At 36.0% G+C, this 21,259-nt stretch overlaps 1 protein-coding gene across 1 annotated transcript in view; it reads right to left on the bottom strand.

Annotated features, from left to right (window-relative positions):
* LOC148946939 (vitellogenin-2-like) overlaps window positions 1–21,259 on the bottom strand; it is a 194,006-nt gene that overhangs the window by 16,175 nt on the left and 156,572 nt on the right. Inside the window, exons 17-21 of the mRNA XM_089096746.1 lie at window positions 6,907–8,355; window positions 5,850–6,135; window positions 4,183–4,364; window positions 2,961–3,218; window positions 1,028–1,222 (exon numbers count right to left, since the gene is read on the bottom strand). Of these exons, the coding sequence (XP_088952872.1) occupies window positions 1,028–1,222; window positions 2,961–3,218; window positions 4,183–4,364; window positions 5,850–6,135; window positions 6,907–8,355 (2,370 nt within the window). The remainder of the gene's footprint in view (window positions 1–1,027; window positions 1,223–2,960; window positions 3,219–4,182; window positions 4,365–5,849; window positions 6,136–6,906; window positions 8,356–21,259) is intronic.

Genomic DNA, 21,259 nt, shown 5'->3' with positions numbered 1-21,259 from the left:
ATGAGCCTGTTTCGAAGTTTCTACGACAACACCTTCTATAAAAACCTTATATGCCCCCTGGGCATAACTTAAAACCCTTGCCCTGAGGGTTGTGGGGGAGTGTCCTCTTCAAAAATATACTTTCTATCTGGGAATCAACTACGCTGAACAAAATGGCTATCTGAAAATATTGATTGGATGTCTTTGGGGAAATGATGGGTGTGGGGAGGGGGGGGGTGGATGGGGGCTAGTTACACTCCAATCACTTTCGACCATTAAAATGGGCACTAGCTCTTTAATTTCCAATCGAATGAGCCTGTTTTGAAGTTTCTACGACAACGCCTTCTATAAAAACCTTATATGCCCCCAGGGCATAACTTAAAACCCTTGCCTTGAGGGTTGTGGGGGAGTATCCTCCTCAATAATATATTTTTATCTGGAAATTAATTACGCTGAACAAAATGGCTATCTCAAAATTTTGATTGGATGTGTTTGGGGGAATGATGGGCGTGGGGGGGGCTAGTTGCCCTCCAATCATTTTCGACTATTAAAAAGGGCACTAGAACTCTCGATTTCCAATCGAACGACCCCCCTTTAAAGTTTCTACGGTGGCCTCTTCCATATGAAGTGCCTCTGGGAAAAAAAAAAAAAAAAATAATAATAAAACATTGGAGCCGTATGGCCTTTACTATAGGCAACGCTACAGCGTTGCCTCTGATAGTGATCAAAAGCTATGTTCTATTGCCGTTTTCATGAGACCAAGCGTTTTAAAACTGAAATTACTTGAATCTAATATTTTTTCCTTTTTTTGAGGAATAATCTACAATATTTATTTTGGACGGCAAAGATTTAATAGCCACTTGGACCAAAATAGACGTCAACATAGAAAGAAATCGGCTCATTTTTTTTAATGGCGTTCAACACAAAACTGGAATGGTTGTTCCTATCCACTACAATCAATATTTTAAATGTATCAAGGCTCGTAGCACCAGCAGTAACATTAATATGACATTATTCTGCCTTTATACATCTTATAAATCGTACTAACCTGTTCCCTTCTCAATTCACTCTTTGTGGTATCAGAAATGCCAGTGCACCCTCCATCCTGTATAGCATACGAAGAAGCAAACAAATGTCCAGACGAAAGAGCACATCCATCCGGCCCTCGAAGTTCTGAAGTCCCTGGCTGGTTATCCCAATTTCCACACATACCAGCTAATTGACCTCGTAGCATAGGAGACACCTGATAAGAAAAGTAATAAATGTATTCAAAGTATAAAAGTCGGAAACAGTATGGTTAAAGCACCGTTCTCACAAGAGCTTAGCTAGACGATAACTTCTAGCCATCATCACTCTGGACCAATCATGACCGTTTAAAAAAGAGGAGGCAAGTTATGATTTATAGATAATGACGATGACGATGACGATGAGCCTAGACGATGATGTCTAGCTAAGCATACATGTTCATTGCCCTTTAAAGGATAACTTTTCCAAATGACCCTGCGGGATCCAAAACGACACAAATTTCAACTTAACTATGGTTCAGTGACAAATACCAGTAGATTTAAGTTAAAAAAGTATAAAAATTGTTTCAGATAACTTATTTCTCAGACAGACAAGTTCAAAGGATAAGTGTACAAATTAAAAAATATCAAACACATTTTGCAGTGTTTCTTATAACAATAGCTTAAGGTTGGATATGCTGAGAATCTATCAAAAGCAGAATTTTATTTAAAAGGATTCAGACACAATTCCTTTAATTTTATATTCAACAGTTAATAGAGTACTTGATTAGTGGTATCAATTCAAGAAAATGTTGAGGGAGCAAAACCTTCCTTTTTAATCTAGGCGGAAGTATATTTTTCAATTATTTTTCCAATAAAAGCACCAAAAAAGTTATTTAACAATAAAAATACCGGAAAAAGTATCTTTGACACTCCCCCCAGTTGGTGCCATTAGTACTTGATCTTTATGAGCTGTTCTAAAGTCGAGCAGCAGTATAAATAATGAATAGCGAAAACCTCTTCTTGTTCAAAGGAATTGACATTTTTTAACAATTTTCTAATAAAGTCTCCATATATTTTCTTGAAGTCTTTGCATTCTTTTCTCCAGGGCAGTGGCGGTTCTGTGCAGGGGCAGGGGGTGCATCTGAACCCCCCCCCCCAGTTCTTCCGATATCTGAGATTGATTTACTTTTATTTTATATTTCTATACTTCATTGGTATACCCTTCCCCTCAGATTATGAGGCCTAAGACCGCTTCCGCTTCAAGGTCCTAACATAAGGACATGAGTAGCATAATTGGGTTTCTCCTATCTAACATGAGAACATCAGGACGTTTCTCCACATTTTTTAGCGTTAATCCCGAAATCATAAGTAAATTTATTAGCATCACCAAACATTTATAAGAAATAATAACTTCTCTAATTATCTCTTTTATGGGTAGAGTCTAGTTATATTATTGAAATGCTAAAAGCTAATTCCTTTTCTCAGTTTAATTTTTGTATCTATATGCTACATTGTACGTTTGACTGAAACCTATTCATTAATAAATAAATAAAAGCTCTTTTATATATACAAGTGAAATTTATTCTGACTGACCGCAAGCTCCTATCAATGGGACCACGACCATTGGAGGAATAATAACTTGGATTGTTCCAAGTCAATGAAAATTACATTAAAAAGTGATATGAGTTAATTTTTTTTTTAGTTTTATCAAATCAATGCCTTTCATAACTATTTGAAGATTACGAAGTTTCATTTGTGTTACATAAAAACGTGTTTGTTGTGCACATCACACAGTATAGACGAACTGAAAACTATTAGTAAGACATCCAGGTCTAAAACTATTACTAAGACACTAATAGTTTACTAAAACCATTAGTTTGAGTAAGATATAAAATTGGAAACCAGAAGTACCTGCATAAAGTTTTATTTATTTAATAATTTTATAAATCTGGAGTTTAATAAGAATCTACTTACTTTAATTTGTGCAACATTTCCATTAGTAACCATTTCAAAACTTCTTCCAGGAACCGTAATCCTTAATGACCCATCGTTCAGGAGTTCAGCAAGACCCATCTCTCGTAAAACAGCCCGTCCGTGTGTTGCCAAAGGTATTTCTACTGATGTATTGGTTCCAAAATTGAGATTAACACCATTGATGCGAAATACTGCAGGACCATTTTCCGAGATTGGCCCAATGAAAATTTCATTTGTTCCAAATAGTAGGGTGAAGACCTACAACATTTTAAGCTATTAAATTTTGACTAGGCTATGCAATTAAAGAAAAAATAATTAGCTTTTACATATGATGATAAACACAGAAAATGCGCACGTAGAACTAAAAAGAAAAGGAATAAGAATGAATAGACTAAACAAAAGATAAAAAAGAAGTCAGTAAAAACCCATAGAAAACAAACTTCTTACTATTTAAAATTCAAAACGAGCGAAACGTACTGGAGAACCTGCACGCAATTAGCAAAAAGTCGTCAGAAATGGATTTAAAACCCAACTTTGGATCAAAAAGATATTTTCAAATACCAAATCTTTCAATTTTGAACGGATGGAAAGATTCTATGAAAATAGACCATAATATCAGAAAAAAGAAGAAAAAAGATCATACTTAAACACTGAGGGCCAACTCGCCTGCCAACAGTAGAGGAAAAGCAGACAGCTAAGCAAACTTTACTTTTTCAAACTTAAAACTGCTAAAATTAAAAGTTATTTTCATACTATCTTTTAAGCTTTACAGTTTGAAAAGGAATAGAGGTATATGTTTTGAGCGCGTTCTAGAGCCCTAATATGTGCAGTAGTAATTAGGGCATTTCTCAGAAGTTCCTTACCAAAAATGCTTTTTCCAGTCACTACTTCGTATCTCTACAAATATCTAGCTTTGCAAAAGTTTCAGATTTGTCTTGTCTTCCCCCCATCCGAGAATATGGTTAATGATTAACGCTATACTTGGTGTACCTGAAGAAAATGTATTAAAAAATAAATATATAATAATAATAATCAAATAACATTTTAGAGCCATGACTTCTTTTCAATTCTAAATAAAGAGACGGATTTAAGTTACTTATGCAATTATTTGGGGGGGGAGGGGGGCATACTCGTCAATTGGGACGGAAAGAAGGTACTAAATAATAATTTAATCTTAAAAGGACAAGTGGTCATTTCAAAACACTGTAGGATTAATTTTTACCTTCTTAGCACCTCTCCTCTTTGCCAAGACAGCAAAATGGTCCATATTTTCCTCTCTTTCTTCGAGAGTGGCAAACCTTCTTTGTGAGTTAGATACAAGGATATGGTTGCAATCTGTCAATTCACCTTCATAGGTCACTCCATCAAAGGTTGTTACTGTGCCATCTTCGAGCGTGCAAACTGCTGAAATTATGATTTGGTACGGTTAGGCAAGACCACATTCAGTCAATTTTTCAAAATAAATGTCGTAACACACTTTTTCCCGCGTAATTAAATATTTACGCGGTTTAAAGCTCATTATTTGCAGAGCGTTCCACAGATGTACTCAAATAATATTTAGCGAAAATATGGTAGACCATGTATGGTCTGCGTGTTTGACAAAGCTCGTTATGCCAATGTAGTCACCAATGTATTAACAGGAATTGCTTTAAGTGTCGCTAACAAAAAATTCTCTATTTCTTTATTAACTTGCTTAAAATGTTTGTTATTTTTATCAATTTTAATGCTAATGATTTCGTAGATTAATGCTAATGAGAAGCAATTACGATGGAAGAAAAACTTGTTTAGAGTTTATTTTTCGAAACTATTGGTATTAAACAAGTTGATAAGCTTACTTCGGAAAGGAAATTACCCTGTTTACCCCAAACGATTCTTAAAACGCACACTTCTTCTTACTTGGATTGTTTTTTTTTAAGTTTATTTCCGTTTTCCTTCAAACTTTGTAAGAAATGGAGAGAACACCTTGGCTGATAATAGCAATGAACTAAAAGATTTAGGTTGCAGGGAAGAGGCAGAAAAGCAAATGCGAAAGCAGCATCAAGTCAATTTAGATAAGAAATGATTGTTTTGGATACCCAGGGACGGGCTGCACGGAACAGTAAGCTGCAATAAAAATGTGGTTCAGTCTGATTTCTAGGGATGTAATGAGAGACAGATTGAGATGGTTAGGACACTAATGACAGGTTACCAAAAATCGTCCTTGTTAATCAACTATCTAGGGACAAAAGAAAAACAGGTCGTTCCTCGAACATGGTGGGAGCAGGCCGCAAGGAAAGATTTAAGGGAAATCGGAACTTCCTGGGAGGGTAAAAAGAGGGAGGCTTTGAAAAGATTGGGATAAAGAAGAAGCATGCGTAGCTGTATTGGCCTCAAGCGGCTTGTTGCTGCCGTGCGTTGTTACAAGTAGTAGTAGTAGTTGATTCCAAACCAAGTTGATATGAAAAAAATTGTCTATTGATTTTTTCTTTTAAATTCAGCCTCTGTTGTTTTATGCATTTTTTTTGTCTTCAGATAATATTATTTCATTACTTCTGGAGCTTTAATCCAATACCAATGTTTTATCCTTGGATGTTTTACACTCAATTAATACCCCAGTGTGCGGTATGTCAATACGTTTTTCTTCCGTTTTTGTGTTTACTAAAGACGTTTGAAACAAATTTTAACCTAGCTTTGTGCGCAATTTCTGGGATGATTCACCTATATAGCCAAACATTTTTGTACAATAAAGAGCTCCCTGACAGTTAAGTGACTGGCACTGACAACTAATTGTCTTTTTACGAGTATGTATAAAATCTTAAAAGCTTCAGACACCAAACTTGTTATGAACCAAAGCATTCTCTTTTTTTAGTGGTGCTACTTAGCCCAATTCAGTTTGTTATAAATACTCACGACTAAAAGAGTCTCCAAAAAAGGCTTTCGTCAAACTTGGCGTCCTAGTTATTGGAAGAAACAAATTCATCCATTCTGGCAGCTTTCCTCTCACAAATGAAGAATTTGATCTTGGTGTGTAAATCGCAATATCGGCTGCGCTAAACTCACTGGTAGTCAAAGGGTGAGTCTTGATGACCACATGAACTGAACCTGGAACGCCTCCTGTATGTGAATAATAGGGAATCCAGAACCGGTTGAAATACTGACCAAAGAGATTGCTTGCATTGACTGCAAAGTGTGGCAACTGAAAATAAAAATTTCACATCAAACTTGTACAGAGGTTAAGAATTGCTAACAAGTCCATTGTAAAACCATGCTAATTATTCTTGAAAATAAAAAACCACTTTGTTTGTCGTAAAAAAATTCAAGCACACGTCCCGAATCTGTTACCTTTAAAAAAAACCTGTGTATGAATAATTAAACTATTTTTAAAGTGTTTTAGATATTACATTATATGAAAAATCCTGTATTATAATATCGAGTTTTTTCTTCCCCTGGAATATTTTTTTAAAATACTTTTTTCAATGCCTCATCCACCTAAATATTTTTCTATCCACCAAGAAATAAGAGAAGTAAAACTGAATTAAAGATACATGTAAAGGGCCATAAATTTACACAAAAATAAACACACCGCCCCCATGAAGTCACAGACACAAATAGAAAAACAAAAACACACACAAGCACAAAAACACACACACAGACTCACACACACATGCACACGGACACACACGAACAAAAACAAAAACACACAAAAAACAAAACACTGTCACACAGACACACAAACACAAGCAAACACTCACATGTGCGCATACGTAAACGTGTTCGCACTCACAGACCCGCCACATACAAACATAAACACACATGAGCCCATTACTCACGCGGCACGCACACATTAACATACATGCACAAAGACACACAGGAATCCACACTCACACGCACACACACACGAAAACAGACACAGACATACAAAAATACATACACAAACAGACAAACAGGAAAAATGTAAAACACCTACTGTGCTCAAGTCAGCAGTAATATTGTAAACATCCAGGAGACTAGACCACTCCTTAGCAATTTTGCAAGCATTTGGCAAACCACCATATGATTCAGATGAGCTTCCACGATACTCTGGATTCCTAAATGGTCTTTTATGATGATAAACTTCATACTCTTCAGATCGTCTAAAGTCCTCATTTCTATCAACAAAGGCTTGAGAAGAAGGGGGTATAAAATGGGAATCAGATTGAGGTGGACGGTAAAACTGTCTTGGGGGATTCCTTATATGATCTTGCTCAAGGTCAGAGTTGAGATACCTTTGCTTCAAAGCATGGCCAGTTCCATAGTTTTTGTTACGTGGAACCGGGTTAAAAGCAGGGTTTTCAGGCAAACGCCCTTGATAGTCATAACTTTCATCACCCTGATTGTATTGTCTTTCGTTCCATCGTTGCCAACTTCTTTCAATCCCACCACAGCGGCGGTTTGTCAAGGCCTCGCGGATCATTCGCTTCAAAGACGGACTTTGCACGGCTGTTCCGTTTATTTTGAAAGCATATGAATCACAAGTGCGTCCAAATCCAACTGAAGCGTTGAAACTGATAGCGTCGGAGGTGTCATAGCTCGGAGAAAGGGGTTGCATTCGGTCAAGTGTCTCGACTGGAAGTCTGGTTTCAGCATCAAAGCAGACTTCAAAAGGCGTCGCATTTGTTGTGGAGTCTTGGTTACTGAAATACATGTGGAAGGCTTGGTTCCTACCAGTTTCTCTGTTAGAGCCTCCCAGGAAAAACCTGAAAAATGCCCTATTGCGATTAAGGATGTGCAGCTCTACATTTACACCAGAGGTTAGGTTTCTTGATGCATAATCAGCAAAAAATCCACGGTTATAGGTATTCGTAGAAAAAGCTGGCCTATTTGCGTTTATATTGTATGTTGGATGCACAGTTGGAGCAGGGTATACGGGGAGCTTAGGATTCACTGTTGCATTTGTTTGACCTGAGATGGAATGGTTGGGGCTGACAGGATCAATGGATCTTGGTCGACCAGTGGTATTATGCAAAACAGACTTAGGAGTCGATACTACAGAGCTTGGTCTATTAGGAGGATGTGGGATAGGACGCACCGGGGGACCTCCTGGAACTATAGGGGGCACTGAATGAGGGTAGCCCCTTGGCACTGTGTCTCTGAGTGTTGGTCTTTGATGGTAGTTTCCTCGATTGTCAGATGTAGCCCGAGACATCGTATTATTCACAAAAATCATAATCTGGCTGGGCTCCTGACTGCTAATGTATGAAATCTTGATCAATTTTCGTTTAATACTTGAAGGTATCCACATCATGGTTGACCATGCAGCTAAGTTGAATTTTGGTCCGATAAAGTCCCACATACTTTCAAATGACAGCGGAGTTTCAGAACGCTCTATTATCCTGAGGCCAAATCCAAGGACAGAAATATCTCTTTCACGCAGATTCTGAAAAAGATGTTACCGTTCAAATATGAAAAAAAATGATAGACGTATCTCAGTTCACTGCTATCCTATCTTAAGCATGGTGTTCACAAATATTGTACTATAAAATAAGGATTTTATGTCAATAAGCCAAGGAGACTTTTTTTTTCGAAAACCTTTAACTAACGGTTAGATGCAAGATATTTCCTCCTTCAAATTTTAACTTGAAGCAAATACCATTGATGACGTGATTTATTTACTTAAATTAACCTGGGAGGTAAACGAAAAAAAACTTGAAAACCCTCCAAAAATATCAACTATTCACTAAATAAAAAAAAAGTCCACTAAAAGTTGTATATAGTGAAAGCTCTGCTTATTTTTCAACGTTCAAGGCAATCGAACTAAACTCAGGTCCTTATGGCCGGGTCTGTATAATTTAAGGTTTAAATTGGGAAAGTAGCCCAAAATTGTGCTACTAAAGAAACTAAAAATTATCTAAATTAGGGAAGACGACTTTCTTATCAGGAGAATATATCATGGCTGCATCGATAGCTGCACCCTAGCAATCTGTAGTTTAAAAACAGATTTTGAAAAAAAAACTGTCTATTGTGAGAGAATTTTAATTTGAAGTTGATTGAGGAAGAGTATCTATTATTTCGGTCAATTTCAATAGTAAGAGTTTATTGCAAAAACAATCTTATAGGAATTCCAGAAAAGAGCCTGAAATCATAGGCAGCAAAATCGCACTGTCGAAGTAAAGAACGATGTTGGCACAATGTATTATTTATTATTTTTTTTCCTTCAGACCAGGGCACTTCGTATCGAAGAAGTTGTCGTAGAAACTTGGAAAAGGGCTCACTCGATTCGAAAATTGGGATGGCTAGTGCCCTTTTTAATAATCGAAAGTGATTGAACGGCAACCAACACCCCTTCCACACCCACCATTTCCCCAAACACATTCAATCAAAATTTTTGAGATAGCCATTTTGTTTAGCGTAGTTGATTTCCAGATGGAAATTATGTTTTTGAGGAGGACACTCCTCCACAGCCCTCAGGGCAAAGGTTGTAAGTTATGTCCTGGGGACATATAAGGTTTTTTATAAAAATCTTTGTCGTAGAAACTTCAAAAAGGGCTGATTCGGTTGGAAATTCAAAAGGCTATTGCCCTTTTTCATAGTCGAAATTGACTGGAGGGCAACTTTTCCCCAATCATATCCAATCAAAATTTTGAGATAGCTATTTTGTTCTACGTAGTTGAAAGTTTTGCAAATCAAGTCATTGAGGATGACAATCCCCTCCCCCTCAAAGCCCTCAGGGCAAGGGTGGTAAGTTATGCCATCCGGGCATTAAGCTTTTATAGAAAGCGTTGTCGTAGAAACTTCAAAAAGGGTTCATTTGATTGGAAGTTGAAATGGCAAGTGCCCTTTTTAATAGTCAAAACTGATTGGAAGGCAACTAACACCCCTTCCACGCCCACCATTTATCCAAACACATCCAATCAAAATTTTGAGATAGCCATTTTGTTCAAAGTAGATGAAAGGTTCAGAAATTATATCTTTGAGGATGACACTCCCCCCACAGCCCTCAGGGTAAGGGTTGTAAGTACGCCCTGGGGGCATATAAAGTTTTTATTGAAAGTTTTGTCGTAGAAACTTGAAAAAGGACTCATTCAATTGGAAATCAGAAGGGCTTGTGCCCTTTTTAATAGTCGAAAGTGGTTGGAGGATAACTGACACCCCTCTCATACCCACCATTTCCCCAAACACATCCAATCAAAATTTGGAAATTGTCATTTTGTTTGACGTGGTTAAAACGTCCGGAAAATATGTTTTTGAGGATGACACTCCCCCCACAGCCCTCAGGGCAAGGGTTGTAAGTTATGCCCTGGGGGTATATGAGACTTTTTTCATAGAAAGAGTTGTCGTAGAAACTTCAAAAAACTTCAAGAAACTGCGATTAGAAATTGAAATGGCTAGTGCCCTTTTTAATAGTTGAAAGTGATTGTAGGGCAAGTAACCCCTCTCTCACGCCCACCATTTCGCCAAACACATCCAGTCGAAATTCTGAGATACTCAATTTATACAACGTAGTTGAAAGGTCTGGAAATTATGGCTTTGAGGATCACAACCCCCTCACAGCCCTCAGGGCCAGGGTTATAAGTTATGCCCTGGGGCATATAAGGTTTTTATAGAAAGCGTTGTCGTAGAAACTTCAATAGGGCTCATTCGATTGGAAATTGAAAGGGCTAGTGGCTTTTTCTATAGTTGAAAGTGATTGGAGAGCCACAAACGCCCCTCTCACGTTCACCATTTCCCCAGACACATCCAATCAAAATTTTAATATAGTATTTTGTTTAACGTAGTTGAAATTTCTGGAAATTAGGTCTTCGAGGATGACAACCACCTCACAGCCCTCAGGGCAAGGGTTGTAATTTATGGCCTGGGGTCATATAAGGTTTTTATAGAAAGCGCTGTCGTAGAAACTAAAAAGGGCTCATTCGATTGGAAATTGAGAGGGCTAGTGCTCTTTTTAATAGTTGAAAGTGATATGAGAGCAACTAACGCCCCTCTCACACCCACCTTGTCCCCAAACACATCCAATTAAAATTTTGAGATAGCAATTTTGTTTAATGTATTTGAAATTTCTGGAAATTAAGTCTTTGAGGATAACAATCCCCTCACAGCCCTCAGGACAAGGAATGTAATTTATGCCCTGGAGACATATAAGGTGTTTATAGAAAGCTTTGTTGTACAAACTGAAAAAGAGCTAATTCGATTGAAAATTGAAAGGGCTGGTGCCCTTTTTAATAGTCGAAAGTGATTGGAAGGCTTGAAATTTTCATAGGAAAGAGTGATGTGGGTACAATGTATTGTTATTTTTTTTTGTTTAGTCCAAGAAATTTCGTATCGACGTTGTCGTAGAAACTTCGAAAAGGGCTCATTCGATTGAAAATAGAAAGGGCTAGTGGCTTTTTTAACAGTTGAAAGTGATTAGAGGGCAACTAATCCCTCTTTCATGCCCACTCTCCCATTTACCCATTATGTTTAAAAACTAAATTGTGCCTTAAGATTAAATCAAAATGCACTGTGTTAATGCTAATTCTTAATAAGGCATCTCAGCAGTATCCCAAGAACGACTGAGGGTATTATGTTGAAACTTTTGGGCCTACTCCTGCTCTTAAAATTCAACCAAATCAAAATAGCGTAAGTGTATCCAAGCTATCAAAGAAAATAAACCGATTTTATTGCAAATGGTATCAATTTTTCTATGTCAGGTCAACTAGAGGAGGTATTAAACTAAATTAAACACTTCTATTTGTGTCCAGACTTTTAAAAGGGTGTATGTTGTTGAAAATTTGCTGACAAATTTTCTTACAAATAGCAGGCCAAACTACAAAGTCATAAAAACACGACAAGATTTAAACTATTATTTTCTTTTTCCCTGAAAAGACTATGACAATATAAAACGAACAGAAATTAATTAAAAAAAAAATTTTTCCATAAAATAAATTTTTCAAAGAAAAGTAAAGAACTCCATTAAAGCAAAAATGACCAAAAATGAGCAAAAATGAAATCAAATAATCTACCATCACAATCTACATGGATGGAAACCTTAGCCTGAGGCTTACAATAACTTTCTTGTATACTCCCTCGCGTAGCCCCCTTAGTAAGTTTCATAAATTGCGTGCTGTCTAGTAGAGCTACCAGGCTACTCCAACATCGCAGAGACATGTTTAATGGCTCAGTTCAAAGTTCTTGGCCATATTAACGTGCTTTTTATAGATACGTATTGAGAACGCCATTGCAAAGAACCACATGGCACAAAAATTAGCTCCCTTTGGCGCTGTTTTTTGAGTTAAAAGGCGAGGAAGCAAAAGCAGGTCCCATAATATTCTTCATAGTTGAAAACCTGGAACTAGAGGTTTACAACATCTTAAAAATACCCCTCGAAGTCCCCTTAGTAAGGGAAAACTAATAAACACGTTCCAAAAAAATACTACTAAATGAAAAAAGAGTCAGTAAAATTGGTTTTGGAATAGCAACTGTAATTTATGTTTACCTTATTAGAAAAGAGCTAATTACAAAAGCAACTTTTGAGAATTGTGAAGAATTGTGCTTTATATTTCTTTATCACTCGCGGGGCACCAACGATCACAAAAAGCTGTCTAAGAGCTCATTTGGAGAGTAATACTTATATGAATAAGCTTAGTGACATTTATCTTAATACTAAGGGTGCCGTCACAGGAGCGGATCTAGAGCAAAATCTTGGGGGGAGGAATGGGACAACGGAGCCAATAAGTAAAATCTTTGGGAGGGGGGTAATGTGACAAGGGCGCCAATAATTGACCAAATTGATGGATCTTTTTTTTTAAAAAAGAGAGAAAAACACAAGAAAAAAAACAAGGAATGAAGGCCCAGAAAAATCTTGTGGGGGGGGTGGGGGGAGGGTCCTCGACCCCTCTGAATCTCCCAGTGTGCCATCATAGTGCCTTCATGGATTTAGGGAACTTATGACCATAACCAAGCATGCAATAGGAAGAGTCCTTCAGATCGGTATTTTCCACATTATAAACAAACGATTTTATATCTAATTTGCCAATGAATCAATTGACTTTCGCTACAACTAAATGTAATTGTTTATTACATTTTTAGAAGAACGATTTTTTGATTTTCCCCATTGACATTTCAAACTCCACAGTAACTAAAATTTCTTCATCGTCCTTAAAGTTTCAGATTAATTTTGTTGCAGGATAAACAATATGTAATTTGGATTTTTTTTCTTGGACTTTTTTCGGTGTTATGCCTCCCTGTAAATCTTGTCGAATATTAATAAAAATGCTTTTTGAATATTACCAGGAAAAGCAATCACGTTAGAGAAACGAAGTCAATAATTTGATGGTATTGAATTGGGGACAAATATTTTTGTGGTATCAGTGTTCCGATGCACTACTATGTCATCTATGCAACCTCATTCTATTTTTCAAGGAACCAGAATCAGTTAGCTGTGTCCCCAAATTTGGATCACCCGGTACCGAAGGATGAGCTTTAGTAAAGCCTCTAAGCAGGAGTTGTGTCCAACTTTAAAAGGGTAAGTTAGGACTGTCAAATGATACCCCACCCTCCTAATTAAATACTACAAGTTTTGAAGCTATGGAAACAAAAAGTAGGTATTGTTGGAGATAGTTTTAGTTAGAAACTGTCGAGTTTTATAATGCAGATGAAATCCTTTTATTTCGATCTCCAAACAATTATAAATTTTGTTTCAAACAAATCTCGTGTCTTCTTTCTTGTAAATGTAAAAACAAAACATTTCCTAGAGCGAGCAATTAAGAAATCCCGAGTTACAATCCGTCATCAAGGAGGCACACTTGTGCCTCTTTAAAGGGGCGACCCACCACAATGTTAAGCGATTTCCGGTTCTAGCGGTTGCAGAGGGCCGGCGGTAATCGCATTTTGTAGTCTAAGATCAAACTAAGAAACATGCCAAATTTCACCCCCTCCGACTTTATCTTCATGGGGGAAAGTGGGCCGGAAGTTTCGACCCTTCCACCACAGGCCCCCTTTAACGTTGTTCGATCGGGCTGAAGTTTAGAGGATAAGCTTTCCTAGGGTCTGGGAGCTTATTCTCAAAATTTCAGCTCAATCCGATTACTCCTTCCCTGTTTTCTAAAAACCAAATATAGCCACTTAGTAGGAACCTATCAGGAAGTACTGATTACACTGCGTGCTGCCATCTATAATCGAGTCTAACGCTGACAGGACATAATTTATTCATGGAATATTGAACCACTAACGGGTCAATGACACCTAGGGGAACTAGTTTTCTGAGAAATTGATTTGCATAATCGAGGGGAATTATTGATTCACGGAAGGGGAATTAAGAAACAATATAACTTCTTTGGTCTTTAGGTCTGAGAGATAAATGGTCTTTAGTGACAGAGATAAATTAATATTCTATTTTTTTAATATGACTTCTCAGGTCATTAGGCTTAGCGGTAAATTAATATTCTATCGAAGCCTTAATAGATTAACCAAGAACACCTTAGAGATGAAGAGATTAACGCGAGAATTTTTTCATGGGAATTTGAAATGTGACTGCGCAAGGATGCCAAAACAAAAGGAACACGCAGAAATTACGTTTAGGGATTATTTGGGCGAAACCGTTTGAGAGATTTTAGAGAAAGATTTGGGCGAAACCGTTTGAGATATTTTACCCCAAAGGGCCCCACCCGCGGACCCCCAAAGGGGCCCCTCCCCCTGAGCCCCCCAAAGGGAACCCTCCCCCTGGGCCCCCAAGGGGTCCCCTCCCCCCAGGCCTCCAAAAGGGACCCCTTCTCCAAGGCTCCCAAAAGGGGCCCCTCCCCCCGGCCCCCCAAAAGAGGCCCCCTCCCCCAGGCCCCCAAAAGGGGCCCCCTCCTCCCGGGCCCCCAAAAGCGGCCATCCCCGCGGGCCCCCCAAAGGGGCCCCCTCACCCCAGGCCCCCGAAAGGGGCTCCCTCCCCCGGGCCCCCAAAGGGGTCCCCTCCTCCCAGGCCCCAAAAAGCGGCCCCTCCTCCGGGCCCCCAAAGGGGCCCCTCCTCCCGGGCCCCCAAAAGCAGCCCCTCCCCCAGGGCCCCCTCCTCCCGGGCCCCTCAAAGGGCCCCCTCCACCCGGGCCCCCCAAAGGGGTCCCCTCCCCCCTGTCCCCCCAAAGAGGCCCCCTTCCCTTTGGGCCCCCAGAGGGCCCCCATCTCCTCGGGCCCCCTTGGGGGGCCCGGGGGGATGGGCTCCCTTTGGGATTACAACTTGAAGTACTCATCCTCTTCACCCACAACTTTACTTTATGGCTTTTTGAATACCCCAACACCAAGCAATACTTTCAAAAAACTTTTTTATATATTTTCAGAATAAGTTATTTTCTTAATGTCCCTCCTAAACCAATTTTACAACTTGAAGTACTCATCCTTTTCACCCACAACTTTACTTTATGGCTTTTTGAATGTCCCAACACCAAGCAATACTTTCAAAAGGCTTTTTTTATATCTTTTCAGAACAAGTTATTTTCTTAATTACCCTCCTAAACCAATTTTACAACTTGAAGTACTCATCCTTTTCACCCACGAATTAACTGTATGGCTTTTTGAATACCCCAACACCAAGCAATACTTTCAAAAGGTTTTTTATATTTTTTTCAGAACAAGTTTTTTTCTTAATGTCCGCCCTAAACCAATTTTACAACTTGAAGTACTCATTCTTTTCACCCACAACTCTACTTCATGGCTTTTTGAATACCCTAACACCAAGCAATACTTTCAAAAGGCTTTTTTATATCTTTTCAGAACAAGTTCTTTTCTTAATGTCCCCCCTAAACCAATTTTAAAACTTAAAGTTCTCATTCATTTCACCCACAACACTACTTTATGGCTTTTTGAATATCCCAACACCAAGCAATACTTTCAAAAGGCTTTTTTATATCTTTTCAGAACAAGTTCTTTTCTTAATGTCCCCCCTAAGCCAAATTTACAACTTGAAGTACTCATTCTTTTCACCCCACAACTCTACTTTATGGCTTTTTGAATATCCCAACACCAAGCAATACTTTCAAAGGGCTTTTTATATCTTTTCAGAACAAGTTCTTTTCTTAATGTCCCCCCTAAAACAATTTTACAACTTGAAGTACTCACTCTTTTCTCCCACAACTCTACTTTATGGCTTTTTGAATACCCCAACACCAAGCAATACTTTCAAAAGACTTTTTAATATCGTTTCAGAACAAGTTCTTTTCTTAATGTCCCCCCTAAACCAATTTTACAACTTGAAGTACTCATTCTTTTTACACACAACTCTACTTTATGGCTTTTTGAATACCTCAACACCAAGCAATGCTTTCAAAAGGCTTTTTTATATCTTTTCAGAACAAGTTCTGCTCTTAATGTCCCTCCTAAGCCAATTTATACAACTTGAAGTACTCATCGTTTTCACCCACAACTTTACTTTATGGCTTTTCGAATATTATTAATAAAATCAGATGTATTTTAAACATAAGCGTTCTTATTTCCGAAAACTAAAACCAAACTTTATTAAAAAATCAAATATTATTAATAAAATCACATATATTTTAAATGTGGGCATCAAAGTAACAACATTCTTCTTTAACACCACCAAATGTTTACTTAACACACACAATTTTCTCTTAGAAATAATATTTTTCACCAGCGATAACACATTTTCAGTTCGAACTAGCAAGTTTTCTGCCAAAGATACCAAATTTTTTCTTAGTAGTAACATTTTGTTGTTTGTGACAACAACTTTTCTGTCAGAAGTAGCAAGTTCTGCTTAACACTAACAAACCTTCTCATCAAAGTAACAACATTTTACCTTAAAACTAACATACTTTTACTGAACACACACAAATTTCTCTTAGAAATAATGTTTTTCATCAGTGATAACACTTTTTCTGTTCGAACTAGCAAGTTTTCTGCCAAATATGTCAAATTTTTTCTTAGAAGTAACAATTTTTTTATTGTGGTAACAACTTTTCTGTCAGAAGTAGCAAGTTTTGCTTAACACTAACAAACCTTCTCATCAAAGTAACAATATTTTACCTTAAAACTAACATACTCTTACTTAACACACACAAATTTCTCTTAGAAATAATATTTTTCGTCAGTGATAACACGTTTTCTGTTCGAACTAGCAAGTTTTCCGTCAGAGATACCAAATTTTTTCTTAGAAGTAGCAATTTTTTGATTGTGATTCACCCACAACTTTACTTTATGGCTTTTCGAATATTATTAATAAAATCACATATATTTTAAACACAAGCGTTCTTATTTCCGAAAAATAAAACCCAACTTTATTAAAAAATCATATATTACTAATAAAATAACATGTATTTTAAATGTGGGCATCAAAGTAACAACATTCTTCTTTAATACCACCAAATGTTTACTGAAAACACAATTTTCCCTTAGAAATAATATTTTTCACCAGCGATAACACATTTTCAGTTCGAACTAGCAAGTTTTCTGCCAAAGATACCAAATTTTTTCTTAGTAGTAACATTTTGTTGTTTGTGACAACAACTTTTCTGTCAGAAGTAGTAAGTTCTGCTTAACACTAATAAACCTTCTCATCAAAGTAACAACATTTTACCTTAAAACTAACATACCTTTACTGAACACACACAAATTTATCTTAGAAATAATGTTTTTCATCAGTGATAACACTTTTTCTGTTCGAACTAGCAAGTTTTCTGCCAAATATGTCAAATTTTTTCTTAGAAGTAACAATTTTTTGATTGTGGTAACAACTTTTCTGTCAGAAGTAGCAAGTTTTGCTTAACACTAACAAACCTTCTGATCTAAGTTACAACATTTTACCTTAAAACTAATATACTATTACTGAACACAAACAAATTTCTCTTCGAAATAATATTTTTCATCAGTGATAACACTTTTTCTGTTCGAACTAGCAAGTTTTCTGCCAAAGATACCAAATTTTTTCTTAGAAGTAACTTTTCTTTGATTGCAATAACAACTTTTCTGCCAGAAATAGCCAGTTCTGCTTAACACTTAGAAACCTTATCATCAAAGTTAAAACACTTTACCTTAAAAATTAACATACTCTTACTTAAAACACACAAATATTTCTTAGAAATAATATTTTTCGTCAGTGATAAAAAGTTTTCTGTTTGAACTAACAAGTTTTCTGCCAAAGATACCAAATTTGTTCTTAGAAGTAACAATTTTTTGATTGTGATAACAACTTTTCTGTCAGAAGTAGCAAATTTTGATTAACACAAACAAACCTTCTCGTCAAAGTAACAACATTCTTCCTTAATACTAACATACTTTTAATGAACACACACAAATTTCTCTTAGAATTAATGTTTTTCATCAGTGATAACAACTTTTCTGTCAGAAGTAGCAAGTTTTCTGCCAAGGATACCAAATTCTTTCTTAGAAGTAACAATTTTTTGATTGTGATAACAACTCTTCTGTCAGAGGTAGCAAGTTCTGCTTAACACTAACAAATTGTCTCATTAAAGTAACAACATTTTACCTTAAAACTAACATGCTTTTACTGAGCACACACAAATTTCTCTTAGAAATAATATTTTTCATCAGTGATAACACATTTTCTGTTCGAACTAGCAAGTTTTCTACCAAAGATACCAAATTTTTTCTTAGAAGTAACAATTTTTTGATTGTGATAACAACTTTTCTGTCAGAAGTAGCAAGTTTTGCATAACATTCGCAAACCTTCTCATCAAAGTAACAACATTTTACCTTAAAACTAACATACTTTTACTGAACACACACAAATTTCTCTTAGAAAAATATTTTTCATCAGTGATAACACTTTTTCTGTTCGAACTAGCAAGTTTTCTGCCAAAGATACCAAATTTGTTCTTAGAAGTAACAGTTTTTTTGATTGTGATAACAACTTTTCTGTCAGAAGTAGCAAGTTTTGCGTAACACTAACAAACCTTCTCATCAAAGTAACAATATTTTACCTTAAAACTAGCATACTCTTACTTGAAACACACAAATTTCTCTTAGAAATAATATGTTTCGTCAGTGATAACACGTTTTCTGTTAAAGATACCAAATTTATTCTTAGAAGTAACAATTTTTTGATTGCAATAACAACTTTTCTGTCAGAAGTAGCAAGTTTTGATTAACACAAACAAACGTTCTCATCAAAGTAACAACATTCTACCTCAATACTAACATACTCTTACTTAAAACACACAAATTTCTCTTCTAAATAATATTTTTCATCAGTGATAACACTTTTTCTGTTCGAACTAGCAAGTTTCCTGCCAAAGATACCAAATATTATCTTAGAAGTAGCAATTTTTTGATTGTGATAACAACTTTTCTGTCAGAAGTAGCAAGTTTTGCTTAACACTAACAAACCTTCTCATGAAAGCAATAGCATTCTTCTTTAATACTACCAAACGCTTACTTAACACAAACAATTTTCTCTAATAAATAATATTTTTTTCATCAGTGATAACACACTTTCTGTTCGAACTAGCAAGTTTTCTGCCAAAGATACAAAATTTTTTCTTAGAAGTAACAATTTTTTGATTGTGACTACAACTTTTCTGTCAGAAGTAGCAAGTTTTGCTTAACACTAACAAACCTTCTCATCAAAGTAACAACATTCTTCTTTAATACTAACATACTTTTACTGAACACACACAAATTTCTCTTAGAAATAATATTTTTCATCAGTGATAACACGTTTTCTGCTTGAAGTAGCAAGTTTTCTACCAAAGATACCAACGTTTTTTTCAGTAAATAGTATATTTTTTCAATAAATATTAATAAATAAATAGAAATATTTCTCCATGTTTAAGTTAGGTTAGGATAGCTTATCATGAGCGCTCATGAAAAGCTAACCTAACCTAACCTAACTTAAACATTTAGAACTGTTTCTAATTATTTATTAATATGCATTTATACCTAACCTAACCTATGGTTTTGGAGGTTAGATGAACCTAACTTTAATGTAGAGAAACCACTTAAACATGGAGAAATGTTTCTATTTATTTATTAATATTTATTTATACTTAACCTAACCTAACCTATGAGTTTGGAGGTTAGATGAACCTAACTTAAACGTAGTGAAACCTAACTTTGAAAGAAAACTTGCTAAAAACCTGTTACTTCTAAGAGAAATTTGATAGTGTAAAGTAAAAGTTCGTTAGTATTAAGGAAAAAAGTTGTTACTTCGATGCGAAGACTTGTTAGTGTTAAGCAAAACTTGCTACTTCTGACAGAAAAATTGTTATCATCAACGAAAAAATTGTTAATTCCAAGATAAAATTCGGTACGTTTGACTTAAAACTTTTTATTTCTAACAGATAACTTGTCATCATAATGAAAATTGTTACTTCTAAGAAAAAAATTTGGTATCTTTGAGAGAAAACTTGCAAGCTCAAGCAGAAAACGTGTTATAACTGATGAAGAAATGTGACTTCCAAGAGAAATTGGGATGTGTTAAGTAAAGGTTTGTTAGTATTAAGGAAAAAGTTGTTACTTCGAAGAGAAAATTTGTTATCTTTGACGGAAAACTTGCTGCTATTAGAAGAAATTCTTTACTTCTAAGAAAAACTTGTTATCTTTGCTGGACAACTTGCTAGTTCTACCAGAAATTAGGTTATCAGTGACGAAAAATTGTTACTTTTAAGAAAAAATTGGTATCTTTGACAAAAAACTTACAAGCTGAAGCAGAAAACGTGTTATCACTGATGAAGAAATGTGACTTCCAAGAGAAATTGGGATGTGTTAAGTAAAGGTTTGTTAGTATTAAGGAAAAAGTTGTTACTTCGAAGACAAGATTTGTTATCTTTGACGGAAAACTTGGTGCTGTTAAAAGAAATTCGTTACTTCTAACAAAAATTTGTTATCTTTCCTGGACAACTTGCTAGTTCTAGCAGAAATTGTGTTATCAGTGACGAAAAATTTTTACTCTTAAGACAGAATTGGCATCTTTAACAGAAAACTTGCTACTTCTGACAGATAACTTGTTATCACAATAAAAAAATTGTTACTTCTAAGAAAAAGTATCTTTGACAGAAAACTTGTTAGTTCGAACAGAAAAATGTTGATGATTCGAAGTGAAAATCTGTTAGTGTTAAGTAAACGTTTGGTAGTATTAAGGAAGAATGTTGTTACTTTGAAGAGAAGATTTGTTAGTGTTTATCAAAACTTGCTACTTATGACAGAAAAGTTGTTAACACAATCAAAGAAAAGTTACTTCTGAGAAAAAATTTGGTATCTTTGATAGAAAAATTGCTAGTTTGAACTGAAAACGTGTTATCACTGACGAAAAATATTATTTCTAAGAGAAATTTGTGTGTGTGTTAAGTAAGAGTATGTTAGTTTTAAGCTAAAATGTTGTTACTTTGATGAGAAAATTTGTTATTGTTAAGCAA

This window comes from Artemia sp. Qi Xiang Cuo, chromosome 11 (assembly GCF_049724085.1).
Source record: "Artemia sp. Qi Xiang Cuo chromosome 11, ASM4972408v1, whole genome shotgun sequence".
NCBI classification, from domain to species: domain Eukaryota; kingdom Metazoa; phylum Arthropoda; class Branchiopoda; order Anostraca; family Artemiidae; genus Artemia; species Artemia sp. Qi Xiang Cuo.
The sequence above is the reverse complement of the archived record's forward strand: the minus strand, read 5'-3'. Positions and strand labels throughout refer to the sequence as shown.